Here is a 25,786-nt window from a genome sequence, read left to right on the forward strand (position 1 = left end):
TTGTAGGAAGATGAGATGCAGGCTCTTTTGTCAAATAGTATCACAGCTGGCAGTGCTTCAGAGCTTCCCTTTTCCCTTTAGCTTCAAACTGTAGAAATTTTGAGTTTAACCTTATTCTTAGAAGACTGAAATATTCAGCTGTGTGTATCTTTCACCTGGGAGGAGAGCAGAATACAGAAGAGTCCTGCTGCTTGCTTCACACACTTCCAGGATATTCACTCTGCTGTTTTGGGGGGACTTTGGGATAAAGTCTGGCTGTGCCACTTTCACTTGGTTCTAGGGAAGCCATTGGGAAAGACAACCTACTCCTGTTTCCTTTTTTTTTTCCCAGTGAGATAAAAAAAATTCTAATTAAATGTTTCTCTCATAGGGTAATATAGAAAGAAATGTATTTTTCCCTGTCTCTGACCCTCTTTTTGATTACTATACAGACTTCACTCGGGGTTTAACTATAAACTATGAAGTCACTGAAAATCTTTCTCCAGGATAGTGTGCCAATTAGTTTGTGGTGTCAGACTTGGTATTTGAGTATGTCTGTTATGGATGATGCGCTGCACAGCCTAGGGTCAGACAGGAACATGAATGAACAGTTACACAGCCCAGTTCTAGTTTGTGTCTGTACGAAGTATCTTCTCAGTGATGTGAATATTAAAGATGTCCCCAGGAAAGGGAAGGAACATGCAAGTCACGCTTAAATAGCACCACAGTGAGAAGTGGGTACCAATTCAGCAATACACTGTACCCTGCTTTGGATTACTTCCAGTTAGTTGCAGTGGAGGCAATGACATGAAACCTCCGTGAAACTGTAAGGAGGAAATCTGGTGATGAAGTCTGATGTCTTGGTGCACAGACCCTGGAGAAGGAAGAGCTTGTTTTGCCTCTGCTGAATCTGGGGAGCGAGATGCTGAGGCAGGGCCCGAGTGCCTGGACGTTCCTGGGGCTGGGGCTGTGGATCTGGCTGCCGGGAGAACAGGGCTGGCAAGCGGCTCGTGCCTGCTTTGCTGGCCGAGGTCTGTGACAAGCCAAAGACAAGTCTGACTGAGAGGCCTGCTAGAGCTGGGAGTTGCTTCTGACCTTGCTCCCTCCTTTCCTCCCCCCCCGTGCTACTACCTCTGACTCTCCGGGCATTCAAAGGAAAACAATGCAAAACAATGCGCTTCCATGCTCAGGCTGATAAAATAGCCTTTTCTTTCCCAACTGCTGTAGAAGGGACCCTCCCTGCTCTTCCTGGGTGGTGGAGAGATGCAGATTTATCTGGGAAATTAATCTGGGAACAGAGACGGGGTTTGGCCTTCTCATGCTACCACTGCCGGCAAAGAGGCACACTGCGTTGTGTTCTGCCTGACCCCCGTGCTGGTCTCTCCTAGCGCCCCGCATCCCGGCCTGCCCTGCCCACGGGGGCCCCGGCCTGCATCCATGGGACCCTGGCCTGCCCGGAGCAGCAAGGCATGGTGGGGCAGGCTGTTCCTCCCACCTTCGCTCTCCACAGCAGGGAGCACAGCGAGAGGTAGAGAATATAATGTTGAGAACCAAAAATGTACAACTGCCACGACAGTGCCAGCATCCCTGATAGACTCCAGCCCGGCAGAGGCTGAGGAAAGCATTCATTTTCTCCCTCCAGAGCCAGGGTTGCTCCGGCCCTTCACAGGGCAGCCAGCGGGGAAGGGGGTGGCTGTGGAGCCCGTCCCTGCTCTCCTGGGGCCGTGTGGCAGCTGGCGGGATTGGGCCACCGGCCCTCCAGCCACGTCAGCCCAGGGCACGGCCCTGCCACTGGGCTGGCCGCGTCCCTCCCTGCCCGCGCTGGAGCACGCTGTCTCCCACTGCCTTCAGTCAGACCGCCAGGTCTCCGAAAATCAGGTTGGTTTATTTAAGGCCTAAAAGGCGCCTTCTTTCAGACACCTGTTTTTGAAATGTTTGGTGCTGATGGCCATAACGAGTCTGGGTATTACAGTGAAATGATTACAGGAAAAATCCTGCCTTGTATTGAACAGAGTAACTCCAGAGCACATGTTAGATTCTTCACATTCTTAATGCTTTTACCATATGAAAAATAATGTGCTCTGTGCAATTGATTCCAGTATTTCATTCGTTTTTCATCATCTCCTATCTCTGGAACATCCCTCTCCCTCTTAACAACATATTTTCCTAGATTTCATGGCAAAGGACAAGATCAGCTTTGTGTTGCCATAATCTCTTTTGAAGCAGAAAATTGTTTCCAGATTATCATATGTGGGATGGAAAAAACATCATATTTATGAATTGATAAAACAGATAGACTTCCAATTGAGTTTAGTTCCAGGAAGGGTTTGTGATGATTATCTGGGAAAAAAAAATGTTTTCTTTATTAAGTGTCAAAAATGCTGCATTAAAGTTTGTTAGAATATATTTATCCCAGGCTTTTAGTACTTGTTTTTGTTCCAAAGATTACTGTAGCCTGAACCAGTTTCTTATTTTAAAACTTCTAATAGCGGCAATTCTGTAACGTATTTCTTGGTTTGAAATGAATTAGGTCAGCTTCACTAGTCTTCTCATCACCGTTCAAAATACCTTTCAACATGAAGACAGAAAAGTAAGATGCGCATGCTGTATTAAATCGCAGTAAGAACATGTCTGCTGGCTGGGGACTGACTGAGCACTCTCTTCTTCCCTCGTGTCTGTTAGCATCTCATTACTTGTTTTGCTGCCCTGTTTTCTCAACATCTGGGTGTCTTGGAGTTTCTCCTGGCTATGGTATCTGCGTGCTATCCCAGCAAATCTCTATTTCATTCCCTGAGTGTGAATGAAATAATTAGCCTAGATAATCTGGCTGGCTAAAAGCTGGCTGGCTACTTGCTTTGTATCATGTCAGCTTGCTTTTGCCTGGTATTGGTACCTACATTTGAGTTTATATGGCCCTTATAGATTGGCATTATTGCTTTGGCCACCAAATGGCAACTAGAGCTGTGGGTGGCCGGAACTCGGCTGCTCCCACGTGCCCAGGATGCCGCAGCAGTGATGGATGGCTGAGTCTGGGGCTGCATGTGTCTGTCTCATCTTCTTTCATCAGTCGTCACTGCTGGTCTTAGTCACTTACTTTTTGAGAAGTTTTGTTCCCAGTCATCTTCCAAAATCACAGCCCGCCGTTAGCATTTGCTTTTGTGTGTCTCCCCACTCACTTAACTGCTGGCATATAGTGACGCGTTTTCAGAAGGGGTCTTGTCTGAGGTCCCATATTGATGTGTGTCTGTGTTGTGGTGTGTCATTGACATACTGGCATGTGAAAGTAGGTACCTGTGTGAGCAAAAGGCTGTTTTGGAGCCTACCAAGGAAGTCACCTGGTACCTGACTAATATATGCATTTATGTAAACAGATAAACACACAAATGTTAGCCTTCCTATCCAAAACAGTCCTTGTTGTTGTTTAGTGGCCTTTGGTACCTGTGGAAAACACTGACCATACCTATTACGGTTCTTCTTCGTCTCTTTTCTTCTGCTTTTTAGGAATTTCTCAGGATATGCGCATGAAAGCAAATCTGTTTTATGATAATGTTGCTGTACAGTCTGCATTTGATGTCCTGTGCCTGGTCTGTCACATTGCTGTCCTTTCCAGAGCAGACAGTTGCGATGTCAGGTGCAAAGGATTTGGGCTGGGAAGTAGTCAGCTTGGACAGATTAAATGCTTTGCAGACAAAAATCCTGGGTTTGAGGAAAGTAAAAATAGTAACAAGAAGTAGTGTAAAGTCTTCAATCCTGAAGCCTTATATACAGGCAAAACTGCTGGCCCAGTGTAGGTAAAAGAGAAAATATATGTAATGCTGAAAAAAATTATTTTCACTAGTTCCAAGAGGCATTAACTGATTGTTTTAGGTGCCTGTCTCATGAGATCATTAGAAGTTTATTATCTGTGTGGGTGGTTGTTTTGTTCTTTTTTAACCAAGCAGATGTCTTTTTTATTGTCTGTTACCATGCAAAAGCTGTCCAAACCAAGATGCGGTAAGCTGCTGCAACAAGGTATATGCGAACTGGTACCCATGGGCCTTTGCACAAACTCTGTAGTGTCTTTCCGATCCTGTGGTAATCATTCACCTAGAAAAAACAAGTCTGAAAGCAAATATATCTGGCTTTAACAAACGGTTCTCTTGTCTTACAGAGAGAGGATACAAGCCATGGAGAAACAGATTGCCAGTTTAACTGGTCTTGTTCAGTCTGCGCTTTTTAAAGGGCCAAATACAAGTAATAGCAAAGATGCTTCTAGGTAAAAAAAGAATTCATTAAATCTGTTTCTCTGTAATGACTTTAGTAACCAATCAACAAAAATAATATTTGAATGTAATAGTAAAAAAACCCTGAATGCTCAATCATTTTTAAATATCTTTATCGTCCCCATGAGAATGCTAGGCAGAGAGGAAGAATACGCCAAATGATAGATGGAGATTAACTGCATCACTCTTCTTTGTGTTAAAAAGAATGAATGTAGCTACATCTCTGTGCTTTCTACTGGTTATACTCCATTCCTTGCTTAACTTGTATTAAAAGCTGATTTTAAAAAAAACAACTGACAATCTACTGGTGATTTAAATTAAAAATATATCTGCTAGACAAGGCCATTTAATTTGCTGATTATAAACTTCACTACAGTTTTATTGTTAGTAAGTTAAAATTATGAATTTTCTTTTTATTACTTAGTGAGAAGATGATGTTGAAAATTGTGTCCAGCAAGAGCAGCATTGACACTGCAGGTAAGATAATTCACTTTTAATTTACAAATTATTCAGGTATATGAATAGCTCTAACATTACTACCATCCCAGCTTATGGAAATGTCAAATTTACTTAAATTCCCATAGCTGTACTGTCAGAACTGAAGTTTAAGTTCAGGATATGGGAGTCAATCACATCTTTGTTAAGAGAGGAATTTCTGGCAGGTTGAGATGGTCTTTGGAATGAATTTCACACCTGCACTGAATGGTTTAAATGAGATACAGAGTCTCTGCATATGGTGAATTTTCCAATGATTTATCCTGTCTATAGTATATATCTGTTGTTAAGCCCAAATGTATCCAGATTGCTGTAGAAGGCTAAATATTTCATTCCTATTCTGGTCACCTAAACTTTTCTCTAAGGTTCTTCTGTCAGTAGGATGCTATGGATGTAATGACACTAAGGAATTTAGCAATCAGCAAGATAGCACTTTCCCTAATTAAGCCGTATTGATCTGTTACTAATTATTCGTGGGCCTAAACTGCTCTGAGCAAGCACCAATTATGAAGCCAATAAGAGCTGGTCTTATTTTAGCTTCCCACTTGGAGAGGTGTTTAGTGTTTAAAAGATGGAGTTAAGGCTGTTGTGAAAGAAGATCTCCATGTGATTGGAACTCTCTGTGTATGGGCTGCTGCTGGAGATGTCTGCAGGGTGTGCGTGTGTTTATATGCCTCCTCTTCACCCTTTGTCATGCACTGAATGCAAATAAACACAGTTCCCTCCTTCCTGGTAATGCTGTTCCCACAGGGAGGTCTGTGCTCTGGCAGGTAGTAAACCACACACATTTATTAGCAAAACTATTATGCTCTTAACTAGCCTTTCTGTTGGAGCTGTTAGTTCACGTTCAGGATTCCTGTTTATCTGGAATTGCAGTATGTCCTCCTAACCAACAGAAATCAAACCAGACCTGGAAACTACCAAGCATATGCAAGAGCGAGCAAGCTAAAGTCCTGGTACTGGAGCTTTGCTCGCAAGCCACTCTCTGGTCCCCTTCCAACTCTTCCCTTCCTGCTGGCCTCTGGATGGGGAGAGCGATACTTCAGGCTGTGAAGAAATAAGTTGTAATTTATCAGTTTCAGACAACTTACTGAAAAGCCCATGATTTTTCAAAACAGCTGCAAAATGCTCTTAGCCTTTTCCTTATTTCATTGTCATTATACACTGAGATTTTATGGTATTTCCCACTTGCACAGGCCTCATCTCATACAAAGCACCTATGAAACCGTCAAAATCTGCACACAAGTTGCCTTGTTTTCCTGTTTGTATTGTATTGCTGTTTGGCCTTTCTGCTTTCCCTGTGTTTGTACTAATTCAGATAAGTACTTTGTGGAGGGCACTGAGTTGGAGATCCTGATCTAAGTGGGACCTGCTTTGAGTGGGAGTTTGGACCAGATGACCTCCAGAGGTCCCTTTCAACCTAAATTATTCAATGTGTGTGTGTGTGAAAGTGCTCTCAATGATATGAGAAATGAAATAATATTCATTGTGAAAACGGCCCTACACAAAGCAAAGGTGGGGATTCCTAGGTGTGGAAGTCATGCCCAACCCATTAGAACAGCATGGCTCATCTGACCAGCAGCCATTTCCTGCCACTGTTGTTCCCAAAGACTCCTCACTACCTTGTCATATGACTGAATGCGTGTCCCTGTAATGGCAAAATTACATATAACAGCTGCATGTCCAGGCAGGGCTGGGGGGGAGGGGATGTAATTTACTGTCAAAAGACCAGATCAGCATCTGTCACGTACTGACAGAGACACTGACTTTGTTACACGGCCATGCCTGTATCTATCCAGCATGTGAGTAAGGATACCAGCATTCAGGCTGTGCAATAGATGCTTTTCTGATCACTTGGGAGACGGGGATAGGACAGTGGGACCAGCCATGCAGCCAGGATCCCTATCAGTGCTATAAAGTATAGTTGTAACTCCAGCATTGCATCCCTAAATCCTGTCCTTCCAGCATGACTCAGCCACAAAATTAAACTGTAGCAGGTAAGGGAAACAAGATGTGATGCTGACCCCAATATACTACAGTATTGTAACCCACATCAGCTATTATTGAAGACTGCTGTATAATAGACTAGTCCTGTATAACAGAATATTTTGCTTTTGCACCTGCTTTTGAAATTGCGCGTGGCAGGGTCTAATAAGTCAATGCAGTCCCTGCTTACTTGAAAATTAGGCAATCTGCCAGAATATGCTACAGAATGTTTCTCCTTTTTGTAATTATGCTTGGGTTTAAATGTGCCAGCAGCATCTAGAAACACTTGCTGACCACTGTTTTGTTCTTCAGTTCACCCCGATCCTTATTAAGTATAGCCATTTAGACAATCGACTCTCTTAGTATACAATTCCACTTGACAACTGTGCACTGAGATACCAGTTTTAGCAATTTCAAAGTCTATTTGAAAGAAAAAGTGGTATAAAATGTTGATTGAGCAGTCCTTTCTAGAGCACTGGTAAGCAGAAACATGAATTGCTTCCCATCCTGAACAATAAAACATCTGTGCAGGATAAAATTAGCTCATCAATGTTGGACCAACATTGTATTTTATAGTATGTGTTCCAATGATAGGAGACTTTTATGCAAAAAATAGAGAACTAGCTCACTTGGGAAGGGAAAGAAACCAAGTTTTCTAAATCCTAGATAACTCTATATAGCTAGATTGTGAATACTCTGGTATTTCATATTAACCAACTTGTTGTATTTAACATGTTTTTGCTTTGCCAGTCTGTAGCAGATTCTTTAGCCTCAAATATTAAAGAGCCTAAATAAAAATGCTTTTTCACTGGAGAAAATGAGCCTGTAATGATCATGCTTGTCTGCATTTCTTATGTTTTGTTGCTTTAGGCTCAGTTCTTTCATGGGGGGTGGGTTCAAAGAGCAGTGAGCTTCCACAGACTGGCTATGTCTCTTCTACTAATGTTAGGAGAAATCCCATGACTGAATCCTTATAACCTTCTTCAGTTCATCAGAAGTGAATGGCATCAAGGGACTCTTCACTTAGGAACATCATGTGACTCTTAAAAACAAACCATACTAGGAAAAGTCTCCTTGAGATTACTAACAAATATGCTGAGAAATGCTCACCTACTCTCTTTTCTGTCATATTTTTGTTCATCAAGTGGTGAGATTGATAGATTAAAACCTGGATTCATTGATTAAATTGAGATCAGTTGTATCATGGAGTACCAAAAAAGCAATAGTTCTTTGCTAGTTGCTGCCTTGTTGGAAGAGGAAGAAGGACATGTCAGTATTGCCTGAAAGGGATCAAGGAGTACATCTTTCTGTACTAACACCACCAGTACAAACCAAGAGAGGGAGATGGCAGCAGGGAGAAGTATTACACATGTAGGGCTCGGAGGTGATTCCTCACTCTTTGTGAACTGTCTTGTCATCTGTGCATATCTGTGTGCCTTTTTCAGATGCATGACTATTGCTGTGATGATCTGTGATTTAAAAAACTGTCCATATCTGCTTGCTTATCTCAGATTCAAAGACAGATCACGCCAGTCTTTGAACTCTGTCAGCCTTTGCAGGTAAAACATGATCCTGAATTCATTCTGGATCAATGAGGTGAAGTTGCACACTAATATATATAGAATATTTTATTCTTTTAAGGCTGCTTTAGTGCCTGGCCATAACAGCTCGTTAATGATGGAATTGCAACCTTAACATTGTATTTGCCTATTTGTTTAGTGGATTCCAAGTGGATGGAAAGAGAACTAAGTAACTGTCATGTGTCTCCCCAAATGATGCTTGAAAAAACTAAGTAACTGTCATGTGTGTCCCCAAATGATGCTTGAAAATGTTGTGGCTCTTTAATAAGGAGATGAGTAATTTGTGAAGAAACATTGCTGGGTGTTGTCTGATGGCCTTTTTTTCTAGCCTGCTTCGAAACAAAATCTTAGCATTTTAGAAAGAAAAATAAAATCTGGAAAACAGAAGGAGAGCGATGTCTTTGCAACCATAGCAAAGGTCAAGTGTCAGGGAGTGGAAGTTGTGTTCCTTACCTTCCTGAGCCTGGGCAAATAGCAAACCTTTCCCCTTTCTGCACATCAGTTCTCTTTGTACTTTAAAAATGGCAGCTTAGTTCATTAGCCTTTGTAAAAAATTTAACATTTGTTTTTTGTCCAGAATATTAGGGAATTATGGAGGGTTTTTGCATTCAGGCCCCCTTACCTAGCTCCAGCAAGGGTTTATTTAAAAACCGGAGAGCCAGTGCTGTTTCTTTCCCTTCAATCCATCTGGCCGCACATCTAATTGCAAAGCTACAGCCTGGGACTATTTCCAAAAGTGAGCTATACTCCCTAGATGAAGCAGCCCCTCATTCAGCTGCCCTTTTATTCTTTTTTGATGAAAATATGTATCTCTGAGAAATCAGCTGCTGATCCTTACTGTGCTCCCATGCTCACTGTGTCTGTGGTTGTGTTTCACACCCTCGGGAGTCCCACGTCATGCTTCACAGGCTCTGAGCACACTCTGCAGCAGGGACACCATGGCAGCTGACAGTACCTAATGGTGAGAAGAGGTGGCCAAGGGAGCAGAGGAGGAGGAGAGCTGCTTTGTAGGGAGTTGGAGACATTTATTGTTTACAGAAGCAGATTACAGTCCATCTACACTAAAAGGAAAGCAGGCACCCCTTCCTGAGAAAATATGTGAATTGACTGGGGTCCAGCATGGGGGGAGAGACTGGCGGGGACTGATTGATGCCTTGGCTGCATCATCGCAGGGTCGGGGGCTGAGGTTTTGGAGCTTTTGCTTGAGGCAAAGAATAGCAGAAAGGTAGATGTGCTTTCAAAAATAGTCCAGATTTGTGGCTAGGGATCAGAACTCTTGGAGGCTTATCCACATTTTTCAGACTCTCTGGTGGTTTCTGTCTGTACGGTTTATGAACTAAATACCCTTTTCTTAAAAATAATGCAAAAAATACTGCATGTCGGAGGGAAATAGATGCTTGACTGTAGGAAAAACTGCAGTGTACCTATAGACAGATAAGTATTAGCATATATTAGACTGAAGCATGCAGTGGGTACAGAATGGCAGTGAACAAGGACTGTTTATTTCTTGAGTGTTGCTTTCTGTTAAGCAGCTCTCTGAAAGTCAAGAGAGCATTGAATCATACTGGAGTATAGCAAAAATGTGCAGCAGCTTGCTCAGCAGTGAAATGAAAAGTGCCGTTGTTGAAGCACTGAGCAGATCTAGCTGGAGCACATTTAGGTAAGGTATAGCATTACAACAGCCAGCACCGGGCTGGAGCAGCTTGTTGTTTGAGCATGTCTCTGGAAGCCTATGGCATGGCACACTCTATATAGCACGAATGCAGACAGAGGGGCCTGTGCTTTTACTCACAGGAATTGCAAATGTAGGTAAAGCAAGAAACTTGATTCTTCAGAAACCTTTTAGCTTATTTTTAAATAAAAATAGTCTGGTGTAATTTCCATCCTTTAAAAATGCTTCCCCCAGATGAATTTTGCAAAGGCTACATTTGAGGTATCCACACCTGTTGGCAAAGGAATAACAATGTGTTGCTATGCTGAGCTGTACTCATTTGGGCACGTTTGGAGACTTTACTCATTGAAAAGACTACTAGGGATGAGAGGGCAGGGATAAAACTTACCACTCTTGGGTTCATACTCATTCCAGACAGAAAAATGTGTCATGCCCTTTGGTGCACTGAAAATTTGCCTTCAACAGGCAAATAAAAGCTTGCAACACTAGTTTCTGTTTGATTTCATTTAACTTGATAGAATGTGTGCTTTTGGGAACAAATGATGACCAAAATCCCTGTGCAGATCCATTGATGAGTTATTTTCTGTTTCCTCAGATTTTTTGTTTTATTCATAGAGAAGGAAGAAAATGAAGTGGAGAATGACATAATCATAGAATAGAATCATAGAATCATTTAGGTTGGAAAAGACCTTTAAGATCATTGAGTCCAACCGTAAACCTAACACTGCCAAGTCCACAACTAAACCATGTCCCTAAGTACCACGTCTATACATCTTTTAAATGCTTCCAGGGATGGTCACTCAACCACTTCCCTGGGTAGCCTGTTCCAATGCTTGACAACCCTTTCAGTGAAGAGCTTTTTCCTAATATCCAGGCTAAACCTCCCCTGGCGCAACTTGAGGCCATTTCCTCTCATTCTATCACTTGTTACTTGGGAAAAGAGACCGACACTCACCTCGCTACAATCTCCTTTCAGGTAGTCGTAGAGAGCGATAAGGTCTCCCCTCAGCCTCCTTTTCTCCAGGCTAAACAACCCCAGTTCCCTCAGCCGCTCCTCATAAAACTTGTTCTCTAGACCCTTCACCAGCTTCATTGCTCTTCTTTCGACACGCTCCAGCACCTCAATGTCTCTCTTGTAGTGAGGGGCTGATAATGCAATAGTTCAGGGAGCAGCAGCCATCTGAGCCATCTGAGCCTGAGGGACAAGGTGGATCTGGCACTGTGATCAGAAGACTACACAGGGCTACATAGTGCTTGACTTAGAAAATTAGGTGTGTCCTACTGACAGTCTGTCATTTTGCCTGTTGGTGGTGGGTAGGGGAAGGGACACAGTAGAAAGAAAATTTGAAGAATATGGGTGCGTTAAGTACAAATTGCTAGAAGAAGCTGTAACAATACTATTAGCTGATGAACTGGAATTTGCTTGTACCCTGTAAATAAAGCTTCTTCCCAGGTACTTCAGACTGAGAAGAACAAGCTGTGTAGAAGAACAGCATTATTTAATGAAGAAAGTCTTGTGAGGGCACTAACGGTTATTCTCAGAGTGTGGCTCAGCTCACTTCATTGTGTTATGCTGTATTCCCTTGTAAACACAGTCCTGAATAAATGACAGACTAAAGGGGAGTGGGTGGATGCAGCATGGCTGGAGAGCAGTTCTCTGCCACACCATCATTTAATTTCTCTTCTGGTTTTACACAGTAGCTGTTGGAGACACCTGATAGAAATAATGCAATTGTACTTTAAGCAGCAAAGCAAGATTCTCTATAGAAACCTTTTCCCCACACTTGGCAGTTTGACTGAATCTCTCTCCAGTGATAATTAATCAACAAATATGCAGTTCAGGAGTCCTGTGAATTTGCATCAACTCAGTCTCAGATGGCTCCTGGGAGGACAATCCCAAAGCTACTTTCAGCACCAATTTGATTTGCTGCTGTTTTGTGTAATCTGCAGTTATAGCTTATTATCCCATCTCCACTACATGTGGTAGGAAGCAGTCTTGTGGTAATGCAGTGCTCTGATATGGCTGAGGTCCCAGCACAGATACATTCTGATATTGTACAGTCTTCCCTCAAAATATATTGGATAAGGAGGTGCCACTCCCCTGTTAATACTGAGCATTGGCAGCTGTAATTTTCTTTTCTTGTCCATCTGTGTGAAATACGTGTGGATACAGTGGGCAGAGGAAGGATCATGTTTGCACCTTCTCTGCTGGTAAGCTTGACCTGTGCTGCTGCTTATTGCAGGCGCTGCTAACGTATCTGGGGGGAAGAACGCGTTGGCAACTGTGGAGTCAGCTGTCATCCATCACCCTGCTGGAGCCCCATCAATGCAAGTCAGCCTGCATGGTATGAAACGCAATGTGTCGGATCTGCGGCTGCAGCTACATCAGATGAAGCAGCTACAGGTATGCTTATCTGGGTAATGCCAGGAAAGTGGGTTGTCAGCAAATGCCCTTTTCCTTTCTTTCTTTCTGTCTTTCTCTCTTTTACCGTTTGTACATGAATGATTCTCAGTAGCAGAGTTCTAGCAAAAGGAAGACCCAAGTATTACAGACAGAAAAGCGTATTCTGCTCTAGCATACGCCACTTGCATAGTCCTAGAGGTATGAGAATTAGCTCAGTTTAACTACTGCTGCTCAGATATTGAGAAAAAACTTCATTTCTAGCTTTGTTTGATGACTCTAGACATTAAAGCAGTATTTATATTACAGTAATATCAAGTCTGTGATTACAGTTTGGACCCTGCTATGCTATGTGCTGTATAAACATGTCGGAAGAGCCATGTTCCTGCTCTGTACTGTTTACAGTTGAGACAGTTTTTAAGTTCCTGAATAAACAACTTTGATGTCAGGAAACCCAAATGTAGCTGAGGATCAGTGGATATGCATTAAGCCAGAATTTGAGTCCTGTATTTACAAAATCCAGAACAATAGCCAACTTGAGCAGCAAGGAAAAAAGATATTTCAAAAGTTGCTGCAAAGGTTTCTTGTGCCTTCCTTACATTCACATTTTACCAGTACCTTCCTAACACACATCAACACCTCAAAGCCTGCAAGAAACGGTAAGAACAATGAAGAGTTAACCAAAATGTTCTGTTGACACATACCGTCATGCTGAAAATGTAAATATATGCTGTTCATCTCAGACACTGTGAAAATAAGCTTATGCTATACAGGTCTTCAGCCTTTCACTTAATTGGAAACTGAAGAGCACTGTGTATTGTCTCAGAAGATGTAAAAGGAGGTAAAGCAATTTTTTGTAAGACAAAGTGGACAGCAAGGGAAACTTCAATACTCTGCCAGTCCTCGCCTGGAAAGTGACGTCACTTTTTGATATTGTAGGGCTGCAGCTACTGCTATTACGACCAGGGTAGTTTTGAATATGGGAATGGTATTATGTCAGTCTCCTTTGATTATCTGATTAATTTTAGAACAGAATAATAGTAATAATACAGATCAGAATTCAGAGCACGTTTTGCCTTCACTTCCTTAACTAAAGGAAATTGAATTATGAACCAGTGATAGGGCAAGGGAGCAGAAGGGTGAGGTAAACATCAGGATAAAGAAAATGTGGCCAAGACTGAAGATGCTGTGTCAAGGTCCTGTGCTCATTTTACTGGTAATGAAGAGATGGCAGAAGGTATTTGGAACAAATAGTTGTGTCAGCCAGGTGACCTCTGCCTCTGATACAGCGCCCATGTATTTACATTTTCAGCTTAGGATGAATATGTTCCTATAGCAAATGTATCTTTCAAAAGCTGTTGCCAGCAGTGCTGCCTACATGCCAGCCATCATGGTCGCCATCTAATTTCAAGACTCTGGCTTGGGATCTCTGCCCTGGCACGTTATGTAAAAGTGCATATTCTTCCACATTTGTGCCACAAACCACTGCATCCCCTCTGTCCTTCTGTAACCCCATGCAGCTCTTGGCAAATGCCTGCGGTCTGGCCACCAGCTGTGCTTAGCATGTGGCCTCGTAAAGTGGGATGGAGGTTGCAGTGCTGTGCTGGAGGCAGTGAGCACATCGTTCTCACAGGGCCTGCTCACCGAGGAGGTGGCATTTCCCCAGCTGCACCTTGTCTCCATGGCCCTGCCTGGGGCAGTAACCTTGCTTTTGATCAGATATAGCATTATGGCACACAGGAGTGAAGAAACTTGTACCGTCTGCACAAATCAATGCTGCCAAGGAATTCTTGAGAAGGAAAAAAGGACATATCTCAAGTGTGCTCATTAACTCTGGCTGGCTTCCCTTATTTCAAAAATGATAGCAAATTTGGTGCATCATGCCAGTAGGAAGTGGGCAAATTTGTGATAGTCAGATGGAAGAACCTGTAGCTCAAGGGAAACCTTAGTATATTACATATAAATTACATTCATGAGAGTGAGATTTTGTCATGGCTTTCCTGAAGGGGTGGAATTATTTTGAAAAAGAGCTCACAGTTTGTAGGGCAGCAAGTGAAACAGGTAGTGTTTTAAACTGAAGAGTGTTGAAATATCACACTTTCAATAAAAAAATTTTTGCTCTATGTTTTTTGGAAAATAATTCTAAGTAAAAGGGAAAAGTATTTTTCTGTTTTTTCAGGTTGTTTGCATAATATGTTTGACTACTTCATATTTTTCACTTTCACTATTTCTCCTGGGTTGGCAGTCAGTTTGTTCCTGTTTGTGTGAATTTTTCATACAGTGACAGACTAAAAGAAACACTTCCAAAGAACTGAAAAAGATGATTGCACAGGCACAACAGTTGGCAGGATAACTAAGAAACAGGAACAGGACATAAAACTATATTTAATACTATCTACGGTTCAATTTTAAATTGATGATATCACTGTAAGTTCTTCTTCATTTGCTTAATAGAATCAGAGAAACACATGATGGAAAAGACCCGTTCATTCATGTAGCCTTTGTCTGTGCTGGCAAAATCCTCTTTTTAAAACATACCCAGCAGCAATTGATCCAGATGTATTGATTCACACACCAGTTAAATGTATATGTTACCAGATGCAAAAGTTAAGTCTGTTTCAGTCTGTGGCTGGATTTTAACCAGAGATTCTTGAAATAAAGACATTTGCATCACGGCTGTTGCTAGAGGTTAGATACACTTCTTGCTACTCCACTAGTGTCTTCCTTAAGCGGTCTGATTTTCAGACATACTCAAGAAAGACTAGTTGCACGGTGCCGTGGAGTTTTCCTCATTGCCAGAGACAGGCTATAACCCAGCCTGGATGCATTTGTTGTTGGTAAGACTGGAGCCCATGATGAGTTCAGTGGGGTTGTTCATTCTGCACTCCCAGAGAATGAGAACTCTTAGTGGCAGGTTTGAACCAAGCCTTAGAGTACATGTTCATGGTATATATCATTAGCTTGTATGTACATTGAATTTTTTTTGTCTATTCCTTCCTTTCTTTAATTGAACACATTTTAAAGGAAAAGCAGTTAAATATGATAAAGGTTCAGCATTAGGAATGTGTATGCATGCATGCTTTTCCTTCACTCAGTGTATTATTTGCAGGGAAATGAGTGCTGCAGAAAGGATACAAAATGTAATAATAATATTGTCATAAATGGTATATGATACTCAGTCTCACAAGTGTAACTTTGAATTAGAAATTCAAATATGTTTTGAGCTGCATTATAGAATTGGTGAGACTACGTTTAATCTATGTATGGTAACAAACTTCAGGAATTAGATAATTAGATTCTGCAGAGATCCTGAGCTGCAGGCAGTCAGTGCCTGTTTGTGGCTGTGCACTGTAGTGTGTGGGGAGGTGGGTGGCCCAGAAGCCTCTCCCAGCAGGGCCTGGGAGGCTCCCACTGGACAGGTCATGCTTGTCTTCTAATGAGAAGCAGGGCTGTGAACTAATACTTGGTTTTCCAGTTACCTGTCTCATAGATAATAATTGGTTCAAAGTGAACTAAGCTGATTATCAGATTATTCTTGAAGTGGGTGCCAGAGGCGGTGCTGCGGTACTTGTGAGAGAGCAGTGATAGATAATGGCTGGAGCAGTAGCCGAAGAAGAGGGACAAGGTAGATATCTGGAGAGATTGGTGAGGCTGGGAGTGAGAGCCAAGGGTAATGAATGTAGGAGAGGATGCTAGAATTCTAAAAAAGCATGTTAAATTTCTTTCTGATTGATTGCTGCTTGCAGTTATAAGTCAAGTTAACTCTAATTAGCAAGAAATTGCCATTTGGTGACAGGAAAGCCTCCATTGCTTTTCCTTACCTTTGGGCACTTGACTTTGGAACTTGAACACTGTTTTACAAAGTTTCTTTTCAAGTGTGAATGTCTAAGATTGTTTATTTGGCTTGTTTTCAAGCAAACTTAAAGTACAAAAAGTTCTACTCTGTGGAACCAGAATAACTCTAGCAGATCCATAAAACTTCTTCTACTTGAGGTGGTGGAGTAACTGGCAGAGATGGTCTGAGGGACAATTGGGGTGTGCACTTAGCCAGGGAGTCTCAAATCTGATACCTACTGGCAGAAGAAAGGTAAGAATCAAGTTCATTTCCAGAACATGGAGGTAAATGTGCTGTAGCGGCCAGAGACTGCCTCTTCTTCCTCACCCAAAGCTCTTCCCCTCTGCTCCTGCTCGCCCTGCCTCATGTTGTCCTTTGGCTGGTGACTCTGCCCTGCTAAAACCCACAATTATTCGTCTCCCCTGGTTCCTTCCCTTCTTTCTCTGCACCCATCTGTACCTCTCCCTTCTCATCTTCTGTCCCTGTTCCCCAAGCCTGAACAAAAACCAGGTAACTAGCCAAGTGTTGCATGAATTTTCATAGAAATGGCAAAAACATCTCTTTGATACCAAGATGAGTTATTTCCCAGACTTCAAGAGCTCATTCCAAACATTGAGGTTTGGGAGTTCTCAACATACAAGCTTTTTGAAATATTGCTGAGTTATATTTTTATTCCCTAATTGTGTTATCAGAAATGGATGACCTTTTATGACTGAAACTTTCTAATACTGTTTAAGCACTGCATAAATGGAAGTGACAAGCACCTTAGCTGTAGGTGTCACTACAATAAATATAGATCCCCTATATACCCCCATAATAGAAAAAAAAGTGTACCTGCCATTGCACAACCTCACACACACACACGTACTCAATTTTGGTATTACTGGAGTCACTGTAACTAGCTGAGGAACATAGACGACTTAAATTCTGGACACCTGAGACTTAAGTCTGACTCTGTTACTGACCTTCTCACTGACCTCAGATCAGTTGTTTCGCATTTCCCGAGTCACTTCCCTGTGTCAAATTTCCCCGCTTTTTAAAGAGCTGTGAATAAACTGTATGACTGAAGTGTTACATGCTCATTCATTTATTCATTCATTCATTTATGTTTTCCTTCGTGAAAATGTGGCACAATGTAAGAGATGTGTATCTCAGATAGCTGTGCTGGCCTCGCTGTAAGAGGTTTTAATTTATCAAACCCAAACGTTAATCCCATAGTGGGGAAAAATACACATATGCACTGTCTTCAAAAGAATCCAGTCTGGTATAAAACAGCTGACAATGTTTATAAATCTGTGCTGTTTCAAATGTTTCCCAGCTTCATTTTTTTCCCTAGCTGCTAAGACTTATCTTCAGCTGAGTTTTGAGCTAACACCTCCTGCTTGTCACAGCTCAGACCCCCCCCACACACTTTCAGTGAAGTGTTACCCTCCTTCTCATCACAGTTGTGTCGCTGGAGAAGGCAGAGTCAGGCACAAGGACTGAAGAGTCGAGAGGGGAGAGTTGAGTTTGTTCCTCTAATGCCTGTACTGATTGTAAAGAATGACCTGGGCAAAGGCTTTCTTTCTCTGATTCCCGTGAATTCTCTTAAATCAACGTAAAAAGGAGTCTTGTTGCATTATACTGTCTTGTAGGTAACCCATTTTTGTGATTCTTCCTGTTAGGCAGTGGTTTTACTTTGTATGTTAAGTGTTTGTCTGTTAAGCCTGGATGTTTAGAAGACAGCTGAAAGTTCAATTGCTAGTTTTAAAACTGGAACTTCATCTCCCAGCTGACACAGGTGGTTTTTAAAATCTTAAAGTATGAGAAGGCTGCTGGGCTAACAGAGTTGTGTTCATATTGCCTATATCCTAAAGCTGTGACTAGTTGGAGCCCTGCTTATCACTTTGAATCTTGTGATTCGCATAAGAGGCTTAAACAGATTTGGTTTGTGTGAGTGTGGGGCATAGCTGCTCTAGGGCTACCCAGAGAAGAGTACAGTCTAGTTTGCTTTCTTATCTGTGTTTTGCTCTGCAAACTTAATATCAGTAAGAAAATTAATGCTTTAGATACTTAACATAAGGCTAAGACAAGAAAGAAAGTGTGACTTTTACAGTTCTCAGAAAATTACCATATTATAAAGGGTGATTTTTGGTGGGTAAGGGAGGTTTTATGTATTGCAGATGAGCTGTATGTCTGTACCAAATTACACCGGATGGCACAATCCTTCCTCTGCCACTTGAGAGACTGAAAAATTCCATTCTGAGAACAGCAGTGCATTCCAGCCTTGTCATTAATGTGTGGGATTATCCACCAGGCATGTATGGGCAGTGCGACACATGAGCTTACGAGATACACGCAAAGTGGAAGTCAAGCTTCCGGCATTCTTGTGAGGCATGATTAATTCTTAATTCATGCTGAACTGAGCAGAATAAAGGGGCCACAATCCTTGCAGAAACTATGCACTGAAGGTGGTGTACTGATCCCAACATCTTTTGTTCGTCAGCTCGCAACTGGAAGTTAGATATACACATTAGAAGTTAATCAGATTTAGGCTTTTCTCACCCCCAACACTTCCTCACGGAATAATGTTTATAGGTAAAGTTAAAGAGGGAAAGAAGAAGGTAAAAACTCTCTCTTGCTCTAGGGCTGTGTTTATCCCAACCTGTTTCTGAGCTCTGCAATGTATTCTGTTGCCAGGGATGTCAGTCAAGCAGGAAAAATTGAAGTTGATTTCTTTTGTGCAACAGCTGCAGAACCAGGAGATGCTGAGGGCAATGGTGAAGAAAGCAGAGCTGGAAATCAATGGCAAAATGATTGAAACAGTGAAGAGGCTTGAAGATCCTGTGCAACGACAGCGCAACCTGGTGGAACAAGAAAGGCAGAAATACCTCAACGAGGAAGAAAAGATTGTAAAGAAATTATGGTGGGTTGAGAAACCTCTTAGAATTTGTTGCTTTTGCCTGACTTTTTCTTCTACAAAGTAGTAGCTTTAGTGAAAACTTTAGTTTAATAAAACTTTAAACTTAAAACTCGTAAAACTTTAGTGAAACTGCACCTGTGTATGCTGTTTTAGCTGTGTTTCCTTGCACTCATATGGGCTGTAAAACTGTGTCTGTGTTTTATAAATCACTGGTCCTGACTGGGAGGCCTTCTAAGCACAGCCCACTGGGTAAGTCCCACCAGTACAAAGAGTTTCAACCTCTTCAGAAGTCCCCTATAAAGGGACAGATGACTGTAAGGACCATGACCACCTTCATCTTCTGAAATCCTCTCGCTACCCTAGCTCTCCCATTCAGCTTTATGTATTATGCTTTAGGGAAGGAGGGAGGAATTTCCTCAAGAGCACATGGATGCAAAGGAAGATAATGAGTTTGGCTTTAAGTATGAAAATCAGATTTCAATAGTGCATGCTTTGGCTATTGCAGGGGAGAGGTAGAGGAAGGTCATAAATAGAGGATTGAAGTTTAATGGCAGTCAGCAATGCCAGTCTCCGTCTAAAATTTACTCACTGGGATTTCCATACATTTAACTGTTGTTGTCTTTTTTCTGTTGTTCTGTAAAGGCTCTTTGTAAGATTCTTTTTTTCCCCAAAACTTTGGCCTACCAAGACTTGTGGGATCCAGGTTTTTGTTTTAGTCCATGTTCAGAGTCAGCAGGAGGCAAGATGAAGCTGAAATCAATGAACAGTTTAACTAGTTCTAGCACTCACATTTGTAAGATGCTATATAACTAATTATTTCTCATTACTGCATTTAGTTCACACCTGAAGAATTGCTCCATAATAGAGTGAAACTTTATAGTCAGCTTGTCATTGGAAGTGATGATTGAAGAGCCATAGGAGTACAGTTATTGACAGCTAAGGAGAGTAAATCTTTCCCTTTGATCAATGTGTTGTCAGATGAATAAGATTTGTAATAAAAATGGTGCATCTGTAAAGGCAAAGTAGAATGTTACTAAGGGAGTGTATGTTTTCTTTGAAGAAAAGTTTAATGTATAGTAATAGTCCATGCCAGTGTATATAATCCTCTCAGCTGGTTTGTAGTCTTAAATAACGTTGTGTTGTAGCCTTAAGTAATTTCCCTCCTGTTCATCGCTTTATTCCTGTGTACCTCATTGCCTAGTTTCTAGATTGTTTGTTCTCTGTGGAAAGAACAATTTGTATGATGGCTGTTTATCGCAATGCCTCATAAAATGGATAGAGTGAGGACAAGTGCAAATGGCATTAGTTGTTACAGATGTTCATTTAGGATATGACTTTGCAATATGGTCCTGTTTTATCAGTGTTTGGAATTTTTTGTGTTCACAGAGTTTCTGCTGCTTCTGTGCTACTTCATTTGTTAATGTTACAGGAAAGTGTCTTTCTTAGATCATTCATAGGCTGTAAATGTTAGTTCAATCCTTTTAGAGACATGCTAGAAACAAACCTTAAATCACAAACAATTATTTTTCATCAGTTGTGTCCAATGAGATTTCTTTGTCATGTATTTGTACGTTTGCAGGATCAGAGCCCAAAAGAAAAAGCACATCTGACAACAATGCTTTAAGTTCAACAGCTGATGGCTGTTAATAACGAAGAGCATACATCACGAAATTACACATCAAATGTCACTGGCAGTATTCAGAAAAAGGTTAACATTCTATTTAGGCACTTTCAGTTAAGCTGATCCCAGTGCAGATGTATAAACAAATGCAAAGCAACAGGGGAAAAAATTTACCATTTCTTAGTCTTTCAACTGTTGCCCTCTTGACCTTTCCTAAATCATAGGACTAAATCGGTAGACTGGCTTCATGCAAGACAAGGGAGCTTAAGGATTTCTGCAATACTTATGAAAGTGTATTTACTATCTGAAGTGGTAAATCTCAGTTTAAAAAGCTCTCCTTTCTCCAATTCTGAAGATTAATGCTGGGAAATAAAAAAATAAAAATATTGGTGGTTTCATGTGGTAAACAGCAGAAATGTTGGTGTACATTTCAGAGCAAGTTTTCCGTTGAGCAGCTATTCATGGTGGTGCCTACAGAAGTGTGCCCATATGTCAGAGCTGTAGCAGGATTGCAGTTCAGAGATATCTAATGAAATCTAAGGAACACTGTTAAACGTAGTGTTTATTCACAGTTGTAACAGTGAAATACATACTCAGAATTAACTGGGTAGGTTTTTTTCTATCTAGTCTTTTGATTCAACATTAGAGATGTCATATGTGACACTTCTGGGGTTGTAGATACTAGCCTTAAAATTTACCAGACCAAGGACAAATTATGATGATATGACACATTGACTAATGAAGTATTTATGTTGTGAGGAGTATGTTACAGGTATAACTACTATATGTTGTAGATTATTTTAAGGATTTTAATAGAGGGGGTTTCATAAACACAGTATTTAAATTGTAGCCACATCCAAGCTGTCTAATTGGATATGATCCATCATAAGTTACAATGTATATTTTTGTTAGGAAAAGTATCAGACTTTTTAATAAGAATAACCATGCTCAGTAAAAACAAAACTCCAGTAAAAACAAAACAAAACTAGCAGTCTTGGAGAGCCACTGGTAGCAAATACTTGGGAAAGGATATGAGAACATGGCAAAATGCTCAGAGAGCATCTCCTTGATTTTAATGACTTGTAGCTCAGGGATTTTGCAAGTCAGAGATGGTATCTTCATATGCAAAAGCTCTGCATGGATTGTTTACTTTTCAGGAACTTATGCATTTTTTTTTAAATTTATGTAAACTTGGTTGTGTAGAGCATCTAGGTGCAATGAATTCTATAGAGTAATTCTTTTTGGGGTAGAAAGAACCTCTTTTTGTTTGTTTTTGAATCTTTCATCTGTCAATCAGTCCCCAAACTCTTAAATTATGCACAGCAGAATATTCACCCTGTCCATGCTAGTCGTGATGTTTCAGACGCTTCCCAACTCTGTTTTCTGATCATGCCTTTTCTAGCCTGAAAAGTCCTGGTCTGCTTAGTTACTCCTCTTGTAGAAGCCATTCTATACATTTCATCATCCTGTTGCCTTTCTGTATGCCCTTTCTAACTCTAGTGTACATCTGTGAGATGGGAATGGGGAGAGAGGACAGCCCTGCAATGGCTGTATCTGATGTAGGCACGCCATGACTTCATGCAGTGGCGTGGTGATGGTCCCCCTATCCTCATGTCCCACATGAGCTTTCTGTTACAAATCCAACTTCTCACTCACAAGGGACGATTATCAGTTCAAAGTTCATTGTTGTGTATAAAAACTTAGGTTTTGTTGTTGGGTTTAGGTGGGGTTGTTCTTGTTTTTATTTTTTCTCTTCTCATGAGCATTACTTTACATTTATTAGGATTTAATTTAATCTTTGTTTTTTTCCTGGTCAATTAGTATCTGGTGGTCTATCTGCAGCCCTCTGCAGTCACCTTTTATTTTCATTCCCCTGAATAATTTAATATCCTTTTGAGATTTTTTTACTATACTATTCATCCTCTTTTCTAAATAATTTATAATATGTTGAAAACCACCAGCCCTAGCACTGATCCCTGTGGAACCCAGCAGCAAACTACATTCATTGAGTAAGTTGTTCATTGATCCCTTCCCTTTACTTCCACTACTTTATCCATGAGAGGATTTTCTCTCTTGTCCCATGGCAACTTTGCTTTCTTGAAAGCTTTTGCTCAAATACCTTGCCGAAAGTCTTTTGGGCTATAGCTTTTCCCCACGGTTTTGTTGTTTCCTTGTGTATTTGTGAGATTTACCTTCCCTTTACACAAATCACATTAATTCCTCCCTAACACAGCATGTTTATCATTGCTCCACTAATTCTTTATTGTTTATTCTTTATTTTGTTATCTGTCAATTACACCAGTCTGGGTGTCAGTCTCACCAGAGTACAGTTCCCTGGATAGCTCCATCCCCTTTTAAAAAATTTATTTGTATCATCTTTGACACTTTCCACTACGCTGGTGCCAAAGCAATTTTAATCAAGAAGTTAGATGCTTAGTGTTAATAGTTCAACTGTTTCACCCTCGAATTGCCTATTGAACGCCGGGGCAAATACCATCTGGCCTGTGTGATTTGTTACTATTAATTTTGTCAGTTCATTTTGTAATCTGCAATCTGAGACAGATCCTCTGATGCTTTTTTGCCTAAAGAAAGATCTCAGCATAAGAGTTTGCCTCAGCTCCCCTGTGTAAAACATAGATGCAGAAAAATAATTTATCTTGTATTAGCCTTCTGAAACTGCATTAAGGTGAGTGTCTTGTTAATTGAGTTTGTTCAGTCCAATCTATAAAGCCAAGTTGTTTCCCTAGTTACAGAAGAGAAATGCTGGAGACCACTGGATCTGTTTCAAACTTTGGCTCCTGAGGGCTGAAGTTTCTTTTCCCTTGTAGTTAGCAACATGAGGCAGTGTAATATGGTATCCCCTGAGTAATTTCAGGATCAGTCTTGTTTGATAGTATCACTGTATGGAATCAAAGGGGTTTGTGATGACCCTTCCATTTCTGCTCAAAGAAGAAAGGGGAAGGAAAGCCATTGTCTGCTACCTGGAAGTCTTTCCTTTATCCCTACATTTCCAGCAATCATAAACCTACCAAAACATCGTAACGTTGTTCTGTGTTTGTTCCTTTCTCTTCTTTCCACCCGTGAACAAATTTAAGCTTCTGCCCTTATCTTTTTTGTTGCCTGGTGGATGCCAATATCTGAGAAGCTGCTTTTCCAGAGCAGATCTACAAAAGGGGGGTGGTGTACCCCATGATTCCCAAAGTAGCACTGCCTAGCCTGAGTGCCGGTATCAGGGCATTAAGAGTAGGGAGGATGCATGACTGTAGAGCACCATTCTGGAGGGCAGGAGCCTTTGCGTTGTAAGTGACGGAAAGCTGAATTATTTTTCCAGCTCCTTCCTAGACTGTATCTGTGCTCTTTATTGCAAAGACAGACAGACACAGAGACAGCAGATATCTGCATTATCAGAGCCTCTTCCACTGGAAAAATACCCTGAGAAACGTTCCCTTGCTGCCATCGTGTGGTCCCTTGGATTGTTTCCTGCAAGTGTGCTTGTGCTAGTGGAAATCGTGACTCCACCTGTCTTTCTCAAGGCAGAGTCTTTGGGAGAAGTGGTCTTAAAATGGGAGCAGGATCATTTACCTCCACTTGTTTGTGATCTGTTCAGAAGCAACTTAATGATTCTTAATTCAAAATTGTTTTATAGTTTCTAAAGTTTTTAGTCTTTGGATTGAAATGAACTCTTTGCTGTGTGCACTTGATGTTCAGATCCTGCTACTATTTCTGTTTCTCTGTATATCAGAAGTACTATTGTGTTGCCATTTATTGTTCTGTGTGACTGTGCTTCCACTTGAAATTGACCTAAATGTGGAATGGTGCACCAAGGGATTTTCTCCTTTTTATCCCATTACTGGCCACCTACTCCTCTCTTCCCCTCCTCATGTCGCCTATCCATGGACATGGATCTAGGAAGTGACCTGGCTGAAAATAAGTAATTTTCTGCTGGATTTGCATGGCAGTGCTGGCACAAGGGAAGTGTGTGGAAATGCAAGACCTGCGGTTGGTGCAGAAGGCAGTCTTCCCCTACCCCTTTTCAGGCAATCAGCCCATACCTTGGTTCTCTAACAGCAATTGCAAAACTGCTACCTGAGTGGATGCGAGAAATGAGGCCCAAAATTAGGGTAAAATGAGTAGCTGATTTGTAGCCAATTTGTCAGTTCAGAGTTTGCTTTGCATTGTTTTCTACCATGCACTTAAACTGCTTCTCAGAATATTCCTGTTAGTAATTTGGTGTCTTAATAGAGGTGATTTTCTCTTAGAATAAATACTCAAGAGATGATCCTTTTAAGGTATTCACATGGGTGTTTGTATAGTTGTGCATAATGCATTTCAGGTTTTTTTTCATAAATTTTTAAGCTTCTGTGTGGAAACTCCAGCTAAAGCAATGTGGTCTCAACCTTAAATGGAAAAAAAGTGGCTCCCCCAAAACAAAAATAAAGTTTATGTGTCTGAAGGATTGTGAAAGTTTACGTGAAGTATGGAAGCACTGGAAAAAATACTGGGAAAGGTGATAAGGAAGCACCAGATGGAGCCAGAGGAAGCATGGGACAGCACTGGTTGGAAAAAACATCTGAAGTGATTCATTCTTGAATCCAAATGCTGAGCAAGAGCATTCAAGCACACAAGGCACACTTGCTGTTTCAGTCTGGCTATTTGTGGAAACAGGACTCTGTATCCTGTCTAGCAGGACCTGGCAGATAAACAGGGTTGCAGCAAGGGGCCATTAGTGCCAGTTTTTGGGTAGTTACTTCACTGTTGGGCATTCCTTTGCATGTCATCAGCAATGAGAAAATGCAAGGTGCGAACCAGTACTGGATGCAGTGGTACAGCATATCTGTACCCTTCTAGGATTTGCATCCCCAGAAAGCTGGCTGTTAGATGTGTTTCACCACCCCACCTGCCCTTCGTAGTGCAGCTGCTCTGAGGTCAATATACTCTGCACATCTGCAGCCTGTCAGAGAAATCAATGACTTGGGCTAGTTACAAGCCTGTTCCTATGCTGTGAGCATGAGTGTCCAGCATCCTCACCTCCCCTCATGGTATCCTGCTGTTT

The 25,786-nt window shown here is 41.3% G+C and overlaps 1 protein-coding gene across 17 annotated transcripts in view; it reads left to right on the forward strand.

Annotated features, from left to right (window-relative positions):
* KIAA1217 (KIAA1217 ortholog) overlaps positions 1 to 25,786 on the forward strand; it is a 371,546-nt gene that overhangs the window by 323,402 nt on the left and 22,358 nt on the right. For 14 of the 17 annotated variants that reach the window (XM_072854451.1, XM_072854441.1, XM_072854450.1 and 11 more), the window contains 4 exons: positions 4,130 to 4,234; positions 4,666 to 4,718; positions 12,218 to 12,378; positions 18,940 to 19,115. In XM_072854451.1, coding sequence (XP_072710552.1) covers positions 4,130 to 4,234; positions 4,666 to 4,718; positions 12,218 to 12,378; positions 18,940 to 19,115 — 495 coding nt within the window. The remainder of the gene's footprint in view (positions 1 to 4,129; positions 4,235 to 4,665; positions 4,719 to 12,217; positions 12,379 to 18,939; positions 19,116 to 25,786) is intronic. The other 3 variants (XM_072854444.1, XM_072854456.1, XM_072854455.1) reach the window with 1 other exon arrangement.

Source organism: Ciconia boyciana, chromosome 2 (assembly GCF_034638445.1).
Source record: "Ciconia boyciana chromosome 2, ASM3463844v1, whole genome shotgun sequence".
Taxonomy (NCBI): Eukaryota; Metazoa; Chordata; class Aves; order Ciconiiformes; family Ciconiidae; genus Ciconia; species Ciconia boyciana.